Source organism: Onychomys torridus, chromosome 13 (assembly GCF_903995425.1).
Source record: "Onychomys torridus chromosome 13, mOncTor1.1, whole genome shotgun sequence".
Lineage (NCBI taxonomy): Eukaryota > Metazoa > Chordata > Mammalia > Rodentia > Cricetidae > Onychomys > Onychomys torridus.
This window is the reverse complement of record NC_050455.1, coordinates 6,190,598-6,211,420: the sequence shown is the minus strand read 5'-3', so window position 1 is coordinate 6,211,420 and position 20,823 is coordinate 6,190,598. Positions and strand designations below refer to the sequence as shown.

The window sequence follows — 20,823 nt, the reverse complement described above, 5'->3', positions numbered from 1 at the left end:
AAGCCTTCCTGGGCCATTTATGTTAGCTCAAGTTCCACCTGCTTGTCCCTCTCACCTGATTCTGGGCCTCTAGTGGACCGTGGGTTTCAGCACCCACATTCACTCCTATAGCATGCTTTCTCTGGGCCACCAACCAGCTCCCAAATCATGACTTGGAGACTTAGTATTAGTTATGAATAATCTTATCTTGGGCTTATCTTGGGCTTATCATTTCTTGATAGCCCTTATAACTTATTTTAACCTGTTTCTCTTCATCTACATTTAGCCTCAGGGCTTTTTACCTTTCTTCCTTTGTTTCTGTATGTCGTACTGGCTGGTGGCTACCTGGCTGGCCCCAGGTGTCTTCCTCCCTTTCTCCCTCATTCTTTCCCCCTTCTCCCCCAAGCCTAGATTCCTCTTCCTACTTATTCTCTCTGCCTGCCAGCACTGCCTATTCCTCTACTGCCTACCTATTGGCCACTGAGATTTTTATTAGACCAATCAAGTGCCTTGGGAAGGCAAAGGGATACATCTTTACATTGTTGAACAAATGCAGCATAAATAAATGTAACACATCTTTGCCTAGTTGAAGTAATATTCCATAACACATCCCTGGCCACTCCATCTCCTAATCTTCCAGACCTCATCTCAGACTCATCTGAGATACCACTTTATTTGGAAAATTTGCCCCTCAAAATCTCTTCAGATACATTAAGCAACATTTTCACCACTAACCAAATGTCTGGTACATCCCTTCATTATGGCAATTATCGCATATTTTCTTAAACTATTCATTTTCAATCTAATTAAACCTTGGCTTCCTCAAGGGGCCACAGATTTTTATCCTTTTCATCATTGGCATTTAGCACACACCTGATGTTTGGAAGGAAACCCAGTGACATTGATGGAAGGAAAGCACAATCCCCAGGGGAGGTGGCCTTGATTTAGTGACCTTGGGTGAATAATAAGGACAAAATTTTCAAATTCAGTGTGAAGTTAATTAACATTCCAGGATTTTTACTGCTTTGCATGTTTGAATACCAATTGTTATTATCTATAGTTACATATCTCTCATATAAGTTTGCAATGTCAATTCATTAAAGATATTTATGACAAACTATAGCCATAGCTTATACTAATCTGTTGTTTAAATGCTGACCCCAAAGGCCATGTGGATGTCCTTCATCTGTGAGGGCAAGAAAGCTACATTTGCAGTGCTATCTAGTAGTTTTTTTGTAACATCATAGTAGGTTTTTCGCTGATGCAGAAAGCTGAACTGAAAAAGCAAAAGAATGGGTTTATTTGAGCAAAGCAACTCCCAGATGAGCCCTCCAGCCTCAGAGATCAGAAAAGTCACACGCCCAAACTAAAGCAAGGAGCTTATAGATCCTCTAGGTGAGAGAGTGATGCTGTGTCTGCCACAAACTGGGTTTGTGCCCAAGTATAGTGAAAACCTGACTGCTTTAGGTGGGGACTTGGGCTGTTGACAACTTCAGGGGAGAAGCTGCCGCAGCTGTCAAGAATGCAGAACTGAGTTTCTTGTGCCTTTTCTTTGTTGGAGATTTTCTGAGAGAGTAGAGTTTGGAGGGAGAGGAATGGAACTTTCTGGATCAAGCAGGAGTGAGCTGGAGGTTCCAGCCAAACACTATCAATGACTGCAAACTCACAGTTGAGAATGTGAGACATAGAAGGCTTCTGTGACAACCTATTTCCCCAACCTCCATCTCACCCTAGACATAGTCTGGACCGTAAGTCATTGAAGAGAACACTTGAAAATTGTGATAGGGATGCTGAGGTGTAGCTCTTCATAGTTGGTTTCTTGCTGGGGGGGGGGGGGGGAAGGACTCGGTTTTCTTTAAGGAACTAGCCACTGGGAGTTTGGCCATGCTCCAGTGAGTATATAGCCCACAAAAATTGGACTTGGTTTTTTCTTTCTTTCTTTTCTCTTTTTTTGGGGGAAGTCACAAGGGTGGGGAGCAGAAATACGGGAAGACTGGGAAGTGAGGGTGATAAAGTGCATTATGTGACATTCTAAATAAGCAAAAATATTATGTTGGAAAAAAAGCAGACCATCTCCAGTTTTAAAAATGTCAAATAGTATAGATGAACTGTTAATGCCATCTTTGAAGGTGGTGGAACCACTTGCTAGAGGTTGGGGTGGTTTTTACAAGGAAGCTAAGATTGAGTATTAATTTAGAAGAGCTTGAATATCCCTGAAAGAAGGACAGGGTAGAAGAGAAAAGATGTAAACAGCAGTGAGAAGTGGCCCCGTCAAGGCAGTCTACAGATCCCACCTGAGAGTCAGGATTTTAGTTTGTGTCTGGTAGAGCCAGTCCAAGCTGTCAAACAGTAGGAAAGAAAGTATCCGCTGAAGTCTAATTTGGTAATAATTTGCAGCAAGTCTAGTTGGGAAGACACTACAGAATACCCAATGAAGAAGTAATGTCATGGGCTACAAAGTAATCACGTTATTGGTGGGTATATAAAAAAGAGGAAATAAATTTTTAAAGACACAAACATGTTGTAAAATAGTCACTTTACTTTCTGATTGTTACAAAGGCTCTCAGATGTATGAATGGGTGACCCAAAAAAAGCAACAGGATCATTTCAAAAATACAAAAAAGCTTGGGAGGAACCAGGTGGGTTTGTAGGTGTTTGCTTTGAAGACAATTCCAAGGAAAAGCCAACTTAAGATTTCACTCCTCATATTCCTGTTATTATTAGCATTGTTGGGGAGGTGGAGCTGGGGATTCTCTATAAGCATCAGGTGTAGCATGCCATTAATTTTAATATTTGCATTACATTAATACATATTATGGTTTAATATTAAAATCCTTCAGTCCTGGACAGCTTTGGTTAGAATTGGAAGGAGTCTGATCTGACTGGAATGGCAGGGCAGGAAGGCACCATACCCTGAGAACAGCTTTTTTTTTTTTTTTTTTTTTTTATTTAAAGATTTATTTGTTTATTATGTATACAGAAGAGGGCGCCAGATCTCATTACAGATGGTTGTGAGCCACCATGTGGTTGCTGGGAATTGAACTCAGGACCTCTGGAAGAGCAGTCAGTGCTCTTAACCTCTGAGCCATCCCTCCAGCCCCCGAGAACAGCTTTTATAGAGTAAATAGGAACAATGGGATGGGTTCTGAGAGAAGATCTAGAAATACTTTGTGAGCCTCTTGCCCTCTCACTTTCAAGAATGAGCCCTTTTCCTATACTTCAATTTGACCAGAGTAAAAGAAATTGGCTGGCCTGGAAAGAAAAATCTATAATTAGCACGTGGTGAGCTTTTTCCTCATTCTGTTGAACTTATCACTTGAAAGCTGCTTGGTGATCACAGACAACTGACAAAGGATGGATAAACAGGAAGCATTCTGTCTGTCCCACTCACAGCCCGGCATGGCTTCTGACCTTCCATTTGAGTTCTCTCTCGTCTTTAAAGTATTCGTGTCCACTGTAGAGCATTCTTTCCCTATAGAAGGAGAGGAAATCTTCAGACTACAGTCTTTATTTTCTGAATTCCCTTTGGTACTGAGGTTGTGTGGTCACCAAATGTCACCACTGCCTATGGACCTCCAAGAGAGCTTGTTTGATTACAGTTGGGAGCCTCACCCACAGAGACTCTGCTTCACTGTGTCAGCAGTGAGGCCTGGGGACCCAGAATGCTCACAAGCCCTGCTGAGGCTCCAAAGCAGTTCCAAGTGACTGACCCATCTGATTGGGCAGGCAGGCAAAGCTCTACACCCCACACCCACCATAGCACAAATGGCTCTTCCTGTGAGTGTTCTTTTTTCTGACGAAGACTTGTTTGAGCACAGATATTTGGTGCCTTAGAAGAATCAGTCGATTATTTATCTAAGTCTACCTTGATCTTTTGATGAGCACTATTTTTTAATAAGGTCATAAGATTTAGAAGTCATCAGTAAGTCATCACCACATTTATTAAGTCAGTAATTATGTCTTGCTTGGACCACAGAGAACAAGGAATTAAGGCCTCAGTGGTAATATTCTAATGGGTTGGGGTGGGGTTGGATGGAAAGAGAAATCATAGAAGTGAGTCAAGTCATTTCCCGTGGTTATTAGTACTGTGAAGTAAAACAGCAGAGTGCAGTGAGAGGATCACAAGAAGCAAGGCTCAGAAGGGGTGACTCTGAAAAGCTTCATTAGAGGAGCTTCCTGAGAAGTAAATGATGAAGAACCCACTGTGCCTCTGCCAGAAGCCTGAGTAGGTAGTTCAAGTCACCAAAGGATTGCACAATGGGAAGCAGCTGTGAGCCAGATGGTTAGGCAATGGTGCTCAGGGAAACGGTGAAGATGACTCAAGCATCTTCATGTATGGGACGTGCAGAGTATTCTATTAACAGTGACGTGGTCATTGATTACAATATGTAGTGCTAAGAGGAGAAATAAAGGTGCATCGTCTAAATTAGGAGCCAGAGTCACCAAGACACGAGGCAGAGAGCAGTGGCAAGACAAAGGTAAAGAGACTCCACAGAACCCACGTTTCACGGGAACAGAGGTCTCTCTGGGAGCTAACCTAGAAGCAGATTGGACAGAAGGGGAATAGCCCCTTACTTCTTGGCCCAAGGGACACTTGGATCCACACAATGAAGTTTCATCTACTTGAGAAAGAGCAACACAATATGGGAATCTAATAAGAGAAGATTATAAGAAAAACATTCTAGGATTCTGAAAATGGAAGGGGAATTTGATGATGACGGAGGTCTAGAAGGCACAGCAGACGACTAATTTTTTTTGTTGTTTGGGTTTATTTGGGAGGCAAGAATTTGTAACTAATTAAGTCACATACAGAGACAAACAAATCACAGTGTAGAGAGTAATGAACAACTGAGGAAACTTGAAATTCATTTTACCATGGTGATAAAATAGTGTTAATTCTTTTCCTGAAGTAACAATAATTATGATTTTTTATTTGTACTGATAATAGAGGCATTAGTGATATACACAATAGTGGCAGCTTGTTACAGTCCTGTGGGAGACCAGCCCCTACTTTTTCTCTAGGGTATTCTTGAGGAGAGAAGCACAAGAAATTTAGATGGAAATATAGAGGAGAGAGAGAGACAGATAGAAACACTGGATAGCCTCTGAATGGCCTGGATCATTATCCACTGGCCCCTTCCGTCTCTTCTAAAGGGCTATTTATAAGAATGTCAATGGGTGGAGCAAAGACCTTCCCCTAGCTCAGCCAGGTGTAGACCCTTCCAATCACATGGTAACCATGCACATGGTCAAGCAATCATCTATTGCAGCTCTGCTGGGTAAAACAAGCTTGGATCTCACTAGAAAACCTCTGTGGGCCTCCACACGTCCTGTGTATTTCTGTGATCTTTCAAATGTACAGAAAAGTCATATATAATTGATGACAACTTTATGGACCATAAATCATTGATCAGAACAAAGAAGGAACTGGGGCTTTGAAGAATCCTGGCAATCTCTGGTAAAGATAGCAGATAAAGAGCTTTAGAGTTGAGACTTCAACTAAACAATTTAGACGATTTGAGGCAGTTTGTCTACATGGCTACACAGAGGTTTATGATAAGTAGAGATACTTCACAAACTCCTCTTGGCCCTCTTATGTTTAAGGTGGTGGAGCCCAGGATGTCTGAAGGTGGCTCCAGTACTTGTTTCTCTGCCCTTTCGCTCAGTTAGTAGAAAATTCTTAGTTATCTTTGAAGACTGAAGTCCATTCATCTGAAAAATTTGAGGGCAACTACCATCATCTATAGACCATTGTAGACCCAGGGAATATAAATAATAAATCTAAAAATGTCTTCCTACTTCCTCTACCTGTACTCTGGTTGTGCCATGTATTACCCTCTCCATACATCATTTATTTGTAAATTTCCAAATAACACATTGAAGATCCTAAACATTTATCACCTATCTTTTCCAAGTCTAAGTGAAATCATGCCCACTCTCTGTTCACAGCCCTCCAATAGCTCCTTAGCCTACTTAGAGTAAAAGCCAATGTCTTCAAGAGTTTTGTTCTTATTAGAAATGCCACGTATAAATCCCAAGTTCCATGGCTTCCCTGTCCCAGCCAATGCAAATTATAGGAAGGAAATAATTAAAAGATAACCACTTAGAAAGTGGGCTAGTAAATCGGGCAACAGGAATAATAGCTCAATCTACTTTTAATATAATTTTACACAATAAGACATCAAAGATCATTCTGGGTTCTTAACTCTTTCTTCAAGTCGGGAAGATGGAAAGTTTTATACATGAATAAAAGTATATGATATTGTGACTATAACTCACATTGTCGTGATAAATGAATTGAAAACAAAATGTTTTTCAAATGAACAGATACATTACTTTTGGTAAACTCTGATGAAACTGAAATGTTTGTTAGGGTTTGATAATTAGTCTTGTTACAATTTTAAGTTGTAGTTTATGAATTTAAACTCTTCTATATATTACAAAGTACCTGCCCCTAAAACAACAAAAGATTGTTGTTGTCTGGGTTGCATGGCCATTCAGTAATACTACTTGGAGATAGCTGACTCAGTGAGTCACTAAGGCACAGAATGACTGAGGTTTATTCCATTGCATTACAGGCAAAATCAAGACAGAACTTTCAGGGCCCTCTCATCTCTTTCTTAAGGATACTAATTTTTGTTTTTATTGCTGGATTTTCTGTGAATAAAAATCTTACTATAAATTGTATATTCAGCCTGCCTTGCTAAATTGTTTCTCCCAGCTTATACTTAGGATGCTCTTCTCTGTAACATCTGAAAACAAATATGCAAAGTTATTTATCCACTATCCACAGACTTCTAAATGTGCATCTAATATGTCTTTTTCCTATTTTAACAGAACTCTGAGGTACACATGCCTGAGGACCTAAACAAGAAAACAGGAAATCCACTCAACTTGGGGAGACCAACTAGGGTTTTATGGAAAAGAACCTATTCACAAGGGGAGAACAGAGCAGCTCCCCAGTCATCAACAGATAACTTAATAGGAACATATCAAGGAGCTGAGCCTCAAGTCTTTCAGAAGCCCATTGAAATGAACTGGCCATTGGTCACTCAGCCCTTAAACAAAAGTTCAGTCCAAGGCCACAGTTGGCAGAAAGCAGGTGCAACCCAAGAGAAACGTAGGTCTTTCCTTCATGAGTTTTGCAAGAAATACGGTGGAGTAAATGATCCCCCGTCCAACCTTTTTCGAATGGTATCTAGGATCTATGTAGAAGACAAACACAAAATCCTGTACTGTGAAGTACCAAAGGCTGGCTGCTCTAATTGGAAAAGGGTTCTGATGGTCCTAAATGGATTAGCTTCCTCTACATACAATATTTCTCATGGTACTGTGCACTATGGGAAGCATCTGAAGACATTAAATAGCTTTGACTTAAAAGGAATATACATGCGTTTGAATACCTATACCAAAGTTGTGTTTGTTCGAGATCCCATGGAAAGATTAGTGTCAGCATTTAGAGATAAATTCGAGCATCCCAATAGTTATTACCATCCAGTGTTTGGGAAGGCAATTATAAAGAAATACCGACCAAATGTCTATGCAGAAACAGTGAATAATGGATCTGGAGTGAAATTCAAAGAATTCGTCTCCTATTTGCTGGATGCTCACCGTCCAGTAGGAATGGATATCCACTGGGAACGGGTCAGCAAACTGTGTTATCCGTGTTTGATCAACTACAACTTTGTAGGGAAGTTTGAATCATTGGAAGAAGATGCCAATTACTTTCTCCAGCTGATTGGTGCTCCAAAGGAGCTGAAGTTTCCAAACTTTAAGGATCGGCACTCCTCTGATGAAAGAACCAGCGCTCGAGTGGTAAGGCGGTACTTAAAGGACCTGAGCAGAGCGGAGAGACAGCTCATCTATGACTTCTACCACTTGGACTATTTGATGTTCAATTACACAGCTCCACATTTGTAATTTGCATTCATTTTCTAAAGCCCTGCATTGACTTAATGATGATGGCCTGAAATCAACTACTGTAATTTTCCTACAATTCTCTGTATGGGGGAAATTTAACTAAGTGAAGTTGTCTTGATTGAATGAAGATTTTTTTTTTCTAAACCAAAGAGTATGACAGCAATTGGCACAAAGTTATTGGAAAATCATCTCAAGGAGACATGTAAACAACTTGATGTGCTTTTAAATGTTGGAGAAAGGGCTGTTTTGGCATTGTGACTTATACCATGGAAGCAATAATCTAGCCAGCTGTTACATTAACCAAGAAAGCCTCTTGCATGTAAAATAAGGGGGTCAAAAATGGAGAGAACTATGTATCCAAATCCTGGCATCTATCATCAACCATGTTCGCATTTTAGCAGTCTGTGGCACATGCATCAGATGACTGGGTGGTGGTCTTATTATCCTCATGGATCTCACTATCTACTGTGATGATGAATCCATTCTGAAATGTTTGGGCATAGGCATTTTACTATCGATCTGGAGGCATTCTGTGATTTACAATATAACAATAGAGCAGAAAAACAGATGAAGCTCTGGCTTTTTTATTAACAGCCAGCAAAAATGCACAACATGCTAAGATCAAAACAACAAAAGCCACCTTTCTCTTCCAGGAAAAGCTTCAGGGGATTGATTTGCTTTCTTTTCTTTTTGTGGGGGGGTCTGGGGGGAGGAAGGAGGTTGAACCCCCAAGAAGAGACAAATGAGCACAACCAAGCAGGTCTTCATTTCTAAACATCATCAGATAGAAATGTGCTCTTAATTCTGCTTTAATTGGAAAGGGGGCAATTGTTTCAGGATGGAATAATCATCAAAACCAAGAGTTGCCGTTCTGAATATAGAGCTCTAACAATAACAGTTTTATAAGAATATTACTTGAATCAAAGCTCCATGTGCAGCGCTTTCTGTGTGGAATGCACTCTAAGAATAGCTTTGGTTTGCAGTCTAATTATTCAGCTTGGGAATAACTTTTTAAGAACTAATATACCACTTCAAAGACAGGTTATGTTCTAGAGAATAAACATAACAAGAGCCCCCAGAAATGTTTTTAATAGGCTTATGCATAAGCAAATTAAGGTATTTTCTTCTTAAGTTTAAATACTCTGTACTAACAAAGTCAAATGCCATTGCATTCAAATATTAAATCAAAGTCTTTGGAAAATAGGACCATGTGTCACCCTTATGAAAAGTTGTAATGCACTTTGGAAATTTTTTCCAAGGGATCTTAAATTTAAAGACACATTCAGATGAGAAGTACATTTTAATTAGTTAACTACTACCCTGACTTAAGCAAACCACATGTCAATCAAATCCTGTGGAAATGTTTTTCTTAAATATGTTTCTCTTCCTACACTATCGTTTTTGATCAGTAAATATTCAGCTGTCTTGCAAAGAAAGCTAGGTCTTAATATTTGAATATTAATAGACCGAGATCCTTATAGTCATACGTGTCTCATTTTGATTTTCCATTTCATGGCTGAGTATTCATAAATTGCTTCACTCTGCACACACCCGCCCTATCTCCTCCACATCTCACATGAGTGGGGGAACTGCAGTGAGGCCACATCAGCAGCAGTATTCAACTCTGCACACCAACCTTTGCCTACTTTCCACCCCATTTCTTTATGCCTCTAGACCATACCCCTAGCCGAGTAATCTAAATTATATAAATTAAAGTGTTCAGTACTGGGTACAGTGGGTTCCTAGCAACTTAGAGACCTTGAAATTATCTTTTTCTGAGAAAGATAAAAGAGAAAAGATAAACATTTATTCTCACATCACTCAAAGCTCATTTTAGACAGCACCTGCTACAAAAGCAGCATTCCTAAGTGGAAATAAGAAATAATGAAAACAGCAAAAATATATTTTTAAACCTCTCCCCCACACACTTTTATAGCTCTGGAAAGGAAAAATGAAAATACTCTCTGGTATTAGCATTTCTCATACACTGGGGGAGGGGACATATTTGTATGCCCTATTTAAATATACACAAAACCTTTACTGGTGGAGAAGTAAGGAGAGAGAAGGATAATGCAGTGTTCTCCCCAATAGTCACTCTGTGACATTTGCTATGACATGATGCCACTGTGCCTGTGGTTTTACGTTTTGGAGTCCCAACTACCAACCCTTTTGCACCACAGTGTGAAAATACTAAACAGAAACTTTCAGAAATAAACAACGCATACGTTTTAAATTGTGCAACATTCTAGGATGTAATTTCTCACTTCCTCTCTATTTAACCTGAAATCTCAATCAACCCTTTAACCAGCACACCCACATTGTTTATGCTCCTACCAGTGGGAGCCATTGTGGTTATCAACTTGACTTTCCTGGGACAACAGTGTTCGTGTTTAAGTGCCTTCAAGTGATAGTCTTGGGTTACATCACAAACCTGTAATGTGACCTCACTTCATCTCATGGAGCTAACATTATTAGAAAAAAGGTGAGTGCATTCCAACAAGGTGTTTTAAGAGAAAGAGTAAGTGATAACACATTGCCATACATTTTATTACAGTGTATTTTCATGAGTGTTTTCTTTTTATTAGTTATTCTTAATCCCTTACTATGTCTAATTTATAAATTAAACTTCACCATTGGTATGTAGGCATGAAGGGGAAAAGAGTAACCTATACAGAGTTAGGTACTCCCTGTACCTTCAGGCATCCACAGGGGAGTTCGGAGCACACCTGCCTTGGCTAAGAGAGGACAGCTCCACTTGTCCTTTTCTGACTTTTTCTGCCTACATAACTAATGGTCACTCTTCACCCCTTTCTCAAATAGACTCCAAGGCAGATACCATGCACAGCCATGCATTCAATAGACTGGCTTTGACCTTTCTCACTGAATAACAACCTACTATAGACCCTCTCCTTTAGATGACTTTGTCAGAGCCAATGAAGCCAGTCACCATCCTAGATCTGTTGTTGTATTTAAGAACCTGCTTCATGCATCTGCCTCAAACTGTCCTCTTTTGTGGACCGACTCAAGTTCACATTCATAGTATCTGCTTGTATACAGCAATCCATGCGACGCACCACTGGACAAATAATTTCATTAATGGAAAGGCAAGGGAACTAGTCCAGACTCAACCTTGCAGATGCCCAACTTTCCCATTTTAAGATCAGTACACATGAGATGTGATTACACATCCTCTGAAGAAGCCCTCAAGTACCTATTTGCTTTAATACTGGGCAGTAGCTGGTAAGACTCTTCATGTGCTATTCCTGTCTGGAATTCCTATAAGGTAAGCTGGAAATGAATCTGAAACCACAGTTACTTAACTGGAAACCGCCTATGCGTAGGCATGATTGCTATGATTGCCCCCAGAGACTACTACAACCTGTAACAGGATGTATAGGTACAAAATACCCCATTTTCTGATTTCCTCATGTGTGTTTGGAAATACCCATTAAGTCGATGGAAATGTGAGGCCTCATGCTATCTTCTCCAACTTCACAGTCTATAAAATATTCCCCAGCAAGTCAAGAACTACTTGGCTGCCCTTCATAATTAGAAAAAGGGGGAAAATCTTGCGTTTTGTGAGAACTTATTCTCTATCCTTTAAAATAAATAGTATTTAGCAAAGTGCCACATATATGCAGGTACACAGAATTTTAAATATCAGAGCAGCTTTGATGTGTATCTGGAGGAGTTATCAGAATTGGAGACAAATAGGCTGGGTGGTAGTGAGCATCCCCCTGCTGTGGCCTCTCCTTTGGCATCTTGGGGATCTTCAGTCCTGGGCCTCCCTGGCATGTGGAGTAGCAGAGCCTTGCCTGCAGCCAACATCCTCAGTGTGGTCTACTATTTCAGAAAATACTAATCAGTAGACTTTACCCACCTGGGAACTTTAGACCAAAGTAAACTCAGTTTAATCCTACCTTAAGGAAAATTCCTCCTCAATTATAATTACTAACAGTATCATTATCATACAGAACATGTTTCCATATTTACTGTGCATCAGGCACTCTTTAAAAGTTTTGCATATATTCATCTGTGTAATTCCTCCAGCCACTCTAGCTTCAGTGCTGGTGTAAGCAGCCCCCTTCCTTCCCACATATAATAAGAGAACTAGAAGCAAAGTGCTCAGGTGAGTTGTCAGAGGAGACACAGCTAGTAATCCACAGGGAGCCAGGGAGCCCCACTAACAAACTTATTTTTAGACTATATTTTTAGACTAAAAGTGAAAATTTCATATTATAATCTTAAAGTATTTTTGAGACAATCTCTCACTATGTAATGCTATCAGTCCTGACTCCCTCTGTAGACTAGACTGGCCTCAGATTCATCGAGATCAGCATGCCTCTGCCTCCAAAGTGCTGGGAATAAAGGTGTGTACTACCACACCAAAAGGAGAATATTTGGATATGGTCATGTACTTAGCTTCCTAGTTATTGCATTTCAGGTCAGCTCATCTCTTTATTACTACTGAGTTAAGCTGATATGTTCTATGATTTTGAAAGAAATGAGTCTTTAGGTATCTGCTGTACTCTTTAGCCATACTTGCTCAAGAAACATAGTATTTTTGAAAGAGTAGAGGAGTCCATGAAACAAGTTTAGCCTAATAAAAACACTTGACCAAGAGAGTCTGGTCAGAGTAGATGTACTGCCAGGTGAATAACCAAAAAATAGCAATCCATGGAAATAACATCAAATTATGTGCTCACAGAATTCCCTGGGACATAAGCAAGGAAGATTAGGCCAGCTGGAGTCCCCAGTCTCCATGGCTGGACTCTTGGCTTCCCATTTCTATCTCCGGCACTTCTGTATCATGGATGGATCGGGAAATGCCTGTTTTCAAGGGCAGTGTTTTACGGCAGTCCATCCCCAGACAAAGGCCCTTTGAGGACACTATGAGACAAACACTTGGGTCTGAAACTGGGGGCAACTCCACTTCCAAAGGCTGCTTCTCAGTGAACTCAAACAGCACCTGACAACATACAATGTGGTATACACTATGTCTTTGTTAGGGTTCCTTTTGCTGTGAAGAGACACTGTGACCACAACAACCCTTATAAAGGAAAATGTTTAATTAGGGCTGGCTTACACTTTAGAGGTTTAGTTCTTTATTGCCGTGGTGGGAAGCCTGGTGGGCACAGGCAGACATGGTACTGGGGAGGTACCTGAGAGCTCTGGATCAGCAGGAAGAGAGAGTGACACTGGGCCTGACTGCCCAGTGACAACACCCTTCCTCCAACAAGGCCACACCACCCAATAGTGCCACTCCCTTTGAGCCTATGGGGGCCTTTTCATTCAAACCACCCCACATACATACTGAAGATGGTTACGGCTCAGAGAGAATCTTGGTAAAACCTCCTAGGCATCTGTCAGGAATGAGTTAATCTCCAGAACCGTCTAAGCGTCAGATAAGCCTAGATGCAGGAAGATTCCAGAAGAGAGTCTGAGGAAAGGTTTGTGCAAATGCCCACTGAGGTAGAATGTGAAGGCTTCTCCTGTGAAGCACAGTCCCTGAAAAGAGTGCAATCGGGGAGTTCAACAGAACATCCCATTGCTCAGTTCTCACAACTGCTGAGTCCCTCGCTGGCCTCTCTTGTCTTCCCCAAGACCCTGCCCTTCTATGCCTATCTATTCAAATCCATGTCATCCATCCTCCCTTCCTGTCCCTAAGCCTCAGCTTAGGGAGTGTCACAGCTAATCATAATGCTTTCCTCTCTATGTGTCTATACCCAGGACCGTCATACATTACTGTCACCGTAACTCCCCGAGGAATCTCTTTAGGTCATTTTCAAATGTCATCTCATCGTAGACAATCAATCAGATCCATGGGAAAAGGAAAATTATTCGTGCTTCACATGACAAGCATCAGATCTTTCTAGAGTTAATGCAGACACACTTCCCCCCACCACCACTTTTTCCCTCTATCATCTGCTTGCTTGTTGCTTGTACTGCCTATTATGGATATACAATTGCTGTCGTCAGGGCTGGCTAGATGGCTCAGCAGTTAAGGGTGTTTGTCACTCTTGTAGAAGACCTAGATGTGGGTCCCAGCACACACTTGGCAGCTCACAACTATCTGTAACTGTAGTTCCAGGAGATCCAACACCCACTTTCATCCTCCTTGTGAACTTCATACACACAAAGTACACATGCACACATGCAGCCCTAAAAATAAATAACTCTAGTTTTGTTTTTGTTTTGTTTTTTTTCCCCCAGAGCTGAGGACTGAACCCAGGGCCTTGCACTTGTTAGGCAAGTGCTCTTTCTACCACTGAGCTAAATCCCCAACCCAAATAATTCTATTTTTAAAGTTTGAAATCTCTGTTATCATTGGAATGTATCTTAGCTTTTCCAAGATCTATGGACTTGTCCATTCAAAGAAGAAGAGATGTGTGTGAATTTGGTTCACTCTATCCTGGGTCTATCAGAGCAGGGCATGGCCAGCCACTGTGAGAACGCTTCGGTGCCAAGATTAAGGGCATTTCTATTAGTTCTTATACTCATTTACGGTTTCCAGACACTTGAAAGACTGGTGGACCTGGAGGGAAGAGTTAAGCCAGAGGAACTAAAGGGGGTGGTCCTGGTGTTTTGGCTCTTTAGCTGATTACATGACTGACTTACACCAGCCCAACTTAAAAGTGGACCTCATTGGTTATGTTATACAAGCACTGAGGTTTGAAAACTTGTGACAAGGGCCAGAAGGGAAATTCTACTCACTGCAAAGAAGTCTCGCTTACCCTTCAGAGAACCACAATTGCTCAGAACCCATGAGCTGGATCCAGAGAGACAGCTCAGTTGAATGAAGAGCTTGCCACACAAGGGTTAGGACCAGGATTCAGATCCTCAGCACCTGCATAAAAGCAAGCAGGCTTGGTGGCCCACTCAGGAAGTGGAGACAGGAGGTCCCCAGGACAGGCAGGCTAGCTAGACCAGCTCTGTTCAGCAATAGACTCTTTCTAAGTAAATAGAAAATAAGTGAGCAGAAAAAGACAATGTCAATATCACACATGAGCCCATCCATGCAACACACACACAGACTTTAAAAAAAAAAAAAAAAAGGAACCCTCTGGTGATTGGCTATAGCCACTCTGGACTCTATGGAAGCTAGCATTCGAATCTGTAAGCAACTTGCTGTTCTCTGTTGGATTCTTATATGGGTAGAATCCTCAGTGCTAGCAGGAAGCAGGTCACTTTTACTTCATCAGCAAAAGGGATAAAAAGAGTAGAGGCTATGGACAGCTAAAATGCCATATGATCTCTTTTCCTTGGTGGAAATAGCCTGGGAATGGGGAGAGTCAGAAAGGGTGAGGCATCCCAAAGGAGAGTCAGAACACTGAGGAAATGTTTCCACCAGGTGTGCTAGGAGTTAGTTGTGCTATATGTATGCTCTTTGCTGTAAAATCAAGTGAGTCGACCATTTGTAGATGTCCATGATTTTCTTTGTCTACCCCAACCCTAATACTGCCCTCCACCCCATAGTACGCAAAGTTGGAAATAATATACAGACACTGTCGCTCCAAACATGCAAATGTTCTGAGGCTGGTATTTTGACTCCTATGTTGGAAACATCATGGCAAGAAGTGGACACTTTCATCGATTTTTTGCTAAACAAAGGTGACTTTCTTTTGTCGTTTCAAGCATTACTTCACTTATCTGTAAGTTACTCACCTAAAAGAGAGATGTAAATTTAGTGGTCTTTTATTCAATTGTATTTCTATTACTCTTGGAAGAAAAAAATTAAAACAAAACAAATTTCAATCTGTAGAAGAGCTGAGGTCTTTTAAGTAGCAGACACTAGAAAAATATCTTATGCACATGTGTTCAATGACATGAACAACATGCCTAATTCTTTATGAAAATGAGCTTTTAGTCTACCCAGCATGTTGTAAATGAGGAACCTGAGTGTCAGAGGCTTAATAACTAACCAGAGCCAGAGTTGAACTAAGTGTCTGGCGCCAAAGACCACACACAGCAGTCCACAGGCCAGATTTAGAAACAGACATATTTGGCTTCGCCTACGATGCATTTGACTTAATATTTCTTACTTGCCAACATTTTAACACTGGAACCTTTTCATCAACAACAGATTTGTTACCCCAAATCCATTTGAAAATAATTGAGACAGGCGAGGCTGCCTAAAGATCCCTCCAGTCAGCCATTCCCTCCACCTGCCTGGCTTCCTGATGCCTCCCTTTCCAACATCTGCTCTTTCTTCACCTACCAAGCTTGCAAAGGAGAAGTGCTTACTGAGCATGGTGCTGTTTGTACGGTCTTCATGGTGGTATCTATATTGTGTAATGCTGCTGTCTGGTGAGTGTCTGCATCCTCCCTTGGGATGCTACTTAATCTCTAGCACCACACCCAGTTGGCTTTCCAGACAAACTTCCAACATTTGAAGAAGTCTATTTGGACCAACAACAGAGATGTTGGGGAACTCCAATATATTTCTTGGACATCTTTCTGTCTTAGCTGCTAGGTGTCTCGGATGACAGCACTCCTTGCAATTCTTTCTGCAGAAATGAGGCATTATCTAATACCTTTGGGACCTTGGGACCTAGGGTCAGGGACTGGCTTCTACTGCTCTACCCTTTTTGTTTTTGGTGTGTGTGTGTGTGTGTGTGTGTGTGTGTGTGTGTGTGTGTGTGTGTCTGAGTTTCTAATGCTGTGAAGGGACACCATGACCCCGGCAAATATTTCATTGAGATGTGGGCTTACAGTTTTAGAGGTTTAGTCTATTATCATCATGGCAGGGAGCATGGCGGCTGTGAGAGGGTGGCATGCGGACAGACATGGTGCTGGAGAATTTTACATGTTGATCCAAAAACAACGACAGGAAGTGAACTGTCTCACTGAGCATGACACCACCACATATATGATACCTCAAAGCCCACCTCCACAGTGCACTTCCTCCAGCAAAGCCATACCTACTCCAACAAGGCCACACCTCTTAATAGTGCTACTCTCTTTGGGGGCTATTTTCTTTCAAACCAATACATTGTGCGTGTGTGTGTGTGTGTGTGTGTGTGTGTGTGTGTGTGTGTGCATGTTAGTCTGTGCACTTGCATGTAAGTCCATACAAAGTTCAGGAAAGAACATTGGATCCCCTAGAGATGAAGTTTTAGTTGGTTGTAAGCTACCCAGCATGAATGTTGGGACAGAACTCAGGCCTTCTGCAGAGGCTGTGTGTGTCCTTAACCTCCAGTCACCTCCCCAGCCTGCAGAGAACTTTTCTACAACTCATCTTCAAAGCCTCTGCTCTTTACAGAGTTACCACCTTTGCTCTGCTCTGAGAGTGACCAAATCTCCTGCTGAGTCTGAGCGCTTAGCTCCTGACCTTTCTGGCCCTGAGAGCTGTTGTCTTTCTGCTGATTTAGCAATTCCCAGTGGCGTTCCACTAGTTTTTGTTACTTTACTTCCAACTTCTCCACTTAGAGAGCTGGACAAAACGAAAACAGACTTGGCCTCACACACCGGGAGACCCATGGCCAACTATATTACCTCATTTAATTCATTTACTTACTCAAAATGTTTCCAAAGTTTAGAAACATATTCAGAAATATATGTGGAAATACACTGGAGTGCTAGAATATCTACCAATTTAAATTGATGATATTATTAGGTTGACTAGTCTTCAGGAAAGTTAAACACTTGTTAAATTTATTAAATTAAGTTTTTAAAATTTTTGTTTAAAAAAAGGAAATCCAAGGTTCTCTGAATCGGGGTCATTATGACACCCAGGTGGGAATCAGTTGGGGGGTTTCTTGGAGTGATTCTTACAAGTATCAAATTTTGAAGGTCTGTGTGTGTGTGTGTGTGTGTGTGTGTTAGGAGAGGTGTGGTATGTGTATATGTGTGGGGTGTGTGGGATTGTTGGGGGGTGTTTGTGTGTGTGTGTGTGTGTGTGTAGTGTGGTATGTGTGTATGTTGTGTGTGTATGTGTGTTGTGTGTGTGTATGTGTGTGTGGTGGGTGGGTGTGTACATGTAGTGTGGTATGTGTGGTGTGTGTGTGTGTGTGTGTGTCTGTGTGTGTGTGGTGTGATATGCGTGGGGTGTATGTGTGGTGTGATATCTGTGGGGTGTGTGTATATGTGTGGTGTGTGTGTGTGGTGTGATATGTGTGTGGGGTATGTGTGTGGGTGTGGTATGTGTGGGGGTGGGGTGTTATAGTGTGTGTGTGTGTGTGTGTGTGTGTGTGTGTGTGTGGTTATTTTTTGTAAGTCCTGGTCAATTATTAGTGATAATAAAGATGAGTCTTCGCATTTTGTCACTTTGTTGAAAAGTTGAAAGTCCCTCGGCTTAGAGGCAGGTCAGCAAGATGTGGTACCAAAGTCCTCTGGGATACTGAGCACTTGGGAAGCAGAATGTTGGCGCCTGATGTCTGCCAAGCACAGGAACTAGAGCTGAAATGATGAAGTGAGTTATGAGGACAGCAAGGGGCACTGCCCCAACTTTCTGAAAGCTTTCAGAATGAAGTGGGAAATGGAAACTTTCCCCCGTTTGAAACACAAAAGACAAATGGGCCTTTAAGCATTTTTGGCAACTTGACTGCACATTGAGCATAGTGAAGACAAGCTGAGTTTCTCCAATAAAAAGTAGAAAGCTGTTTTCAAATTGACCTAACATGATGAAAAATGGAAAATACTTGCTATTTGGGTTATTAGTTTGAGAGTGAGTGCCCCAGGAAGTATTTTGCAATTTACCTTAAATGACAAAAAAACATCCTTTTCCTTGGACTCCATTAAAGGTTTGTCTCTCTCACCTTTTCATTGAACCATCTCACCTGAGCCACACTAGACCCGTTCTGACTGACACACAACTACGGCATTTCTTGTGGTTCCGGTTACAATTTCACAACATGAACTCTCACCTGGACTGTTGGAGAGAAAGGGCCTCTGAAAATAAGTCTGCTTTTCTTTTCTTCCCCTCCTTTGTCATTGCATGTGTGTGTGGGTGGATGCACGTGTACACACATGGATGTATGTACATGTGGAAGCCAGAGCTTAGCCTTGGTTGTCATGCCCGGAATACTGCCTACCTTGTATTGTTGTAGGTTTTCATGTTTATTATTGGCTCAGAACTCATTGGTTAGCCTAGGTTATAGCCAGTAAGGCAGTCATCTGACTGAATCTGCCACGCCAGTCTCAGATTTCACGTGTGTACCATGCCAGGTGCACACACCCCCAATGTGGATTTAGAGAATCAAATCCAGGGTTTTCTGCTTGCAAGACCATCAGTCTACTCTCTGAATTACCTCCCAAGCTCTAGCCTTAACCTTTTTGTTTTTATTTTATCTTACTTTTAATTATGTTATATGTGTGTATCTGCCTGAGGGTATGTGAACATGAATGCACATTCCCAAGAAAAGCCAGAAAAAGGAGCCATAGGGAGTTGTGAACTGCCCAACATGGGCACTCTGAAAGAGGAGCATGTACCCTTAGCCACTGAGCATCTCTCCAGGCCCCACCCCATCATCTTTCAGTGTACAATTCAGTGGCATTAATACTTCCCAGTTGTACACTGTCCCCTCTCTCCATAAGTGTGTCTCAGCTTCCCAGTAATGTCACACACAGCTGAAGTAGTCAGGACACAAAGAGGGGAGCTTATTGGGCCTCAGAGTTTCAGATGTTTCCATCTGTAACTGGTTGCTCCTTTTTGAGGGCCTATAACCAGGCAGACCACCATAGTGGAGTTCACTAGAGCTGAGATACAAAAGAAAGAGGAAGAGGTGTGGGGTGGGCCCCTCTATGCCCTCAAGGCAAGCCTCTAATGACAAGGATTCCCTACTAAGTTTCAGCCCCACAAGCTTCTATTTCATCTAATAGCACTGAGATTGGGACTAATTCTTGAACAGTAAGTCTTTGGGGGGCTTTAAAAACGGTAGCACCACTGTGGTTTAAATGTGAAGTTTCCTCACAAGCTCCCCTGTGGGAATACTGATGGTGTCTCTGGGAAGGTTGGAGGTGGAGACTCCCTGAAGGAAGCAGATCACTGGGAGTAGGCTGTAAGAGGTCATAGCGGGCTCCACTTCCTGTCTGCTGTCTAATTCCTGATGTAGTCACACAATGCTTAGCGACTTCCTGCTCCTGCAGCCTGTCCTCCCCACCATCATGGTCTAGATCACTGTGTTCCTAAACTGTCAGTCGAAATAAACTTTCTCTTTTAAGTCATTTCTTATGGGGATTTGGTCAGAGCAATGAGAAATGCCACGGACAGAAATCATCCATCTTCAAAAATGGTCTCTGCCCATTAAGCAACTCCACTCTTTCCCTTCCCATGCCGCTGGCAACCATCGTTCTCTCTACGCCCAGGGATCCATCGACTTTAAGTAGATTCTCATGTAAGGAGACTCACATAGCAGCTATCCTTCTCTCTGGCCTGTTCCACTTAGTTTAACGTCCACAAGGTTCATCTATGTACCATGAATCAGAATGTCCATCCTCTCCAAGGCTGAGTAGTATTACATTACATGCATAATTCTCTCCTCTAATCCACTCTACACATGCTGAAAAAAACAGTTTACAGCATCACTAAGCTTCCATCACAAGCGTCTTGGCTAAGCATCTTATTGCCTGGCCTTGGGGCTCACAAAACTACAATCTCTTCCCAGCTCAATCAACCGCACCAACTCCACTACTGCCCAGCCAAGCTGAACTAGAACACTTCTCCAACACACCTCTCACTGTTTCCCCCATTGTCAAATGCTATTTCCATAGTGTCCTCTTCTCTTCCTTCTCTAAGGATTTTCTCATGACTCCCAAAATATGATACTACCCATCCCACACCAATGACTTCTATCAGGTCACTTACCCACTCTGCCTGGGGAATCTCTGCCAATCTCCTTGCTTCAAAACCACCCTTAGGCTGCTAATCCCAAGTGATTCTTTCCAGCCTGTGTGTAAATTGAAGGTGTTTGTATGCATGCACAT

At 41.8% G+C, this 20,823-nt stretch overlaps 1 protein-coding gene across 1 annotated transcript; it reads left to right on the top strand.

Annotated features, from left to right (window-relative positions):
- Nucleotides 1–6,821: 6,821 nt before the first annotated feature.
- On the top strand, nt 6,822–8,465 carry Chst9 (carbohydrate sulfotransferase 9). Its single transcript, XM_036205143.1, has one exon. It carries the CDS (start codon nt 6,832–6,834, stop codon nt 7,897–7,899), a length of 1,068 nt encoding a protein of 355 aa, XP_036061036.1. The 5' UTR covers nt 6,822–6,831; the 3' UTR covers nt 7,900–8,465.
- The last annotated feature ends 12,358 nt before the right edge of the window (nt 8,466–20,823 follow it).

Excerpts from the sequence above, each read along its gene's own strand:
- Chst9 (XM_036205143.1), top strand. The coding sequence starts at position 6,832 with ATGCCTGAGGACCTAAACAAGAAAACAGGAAATCCACTCAACTTGGGG.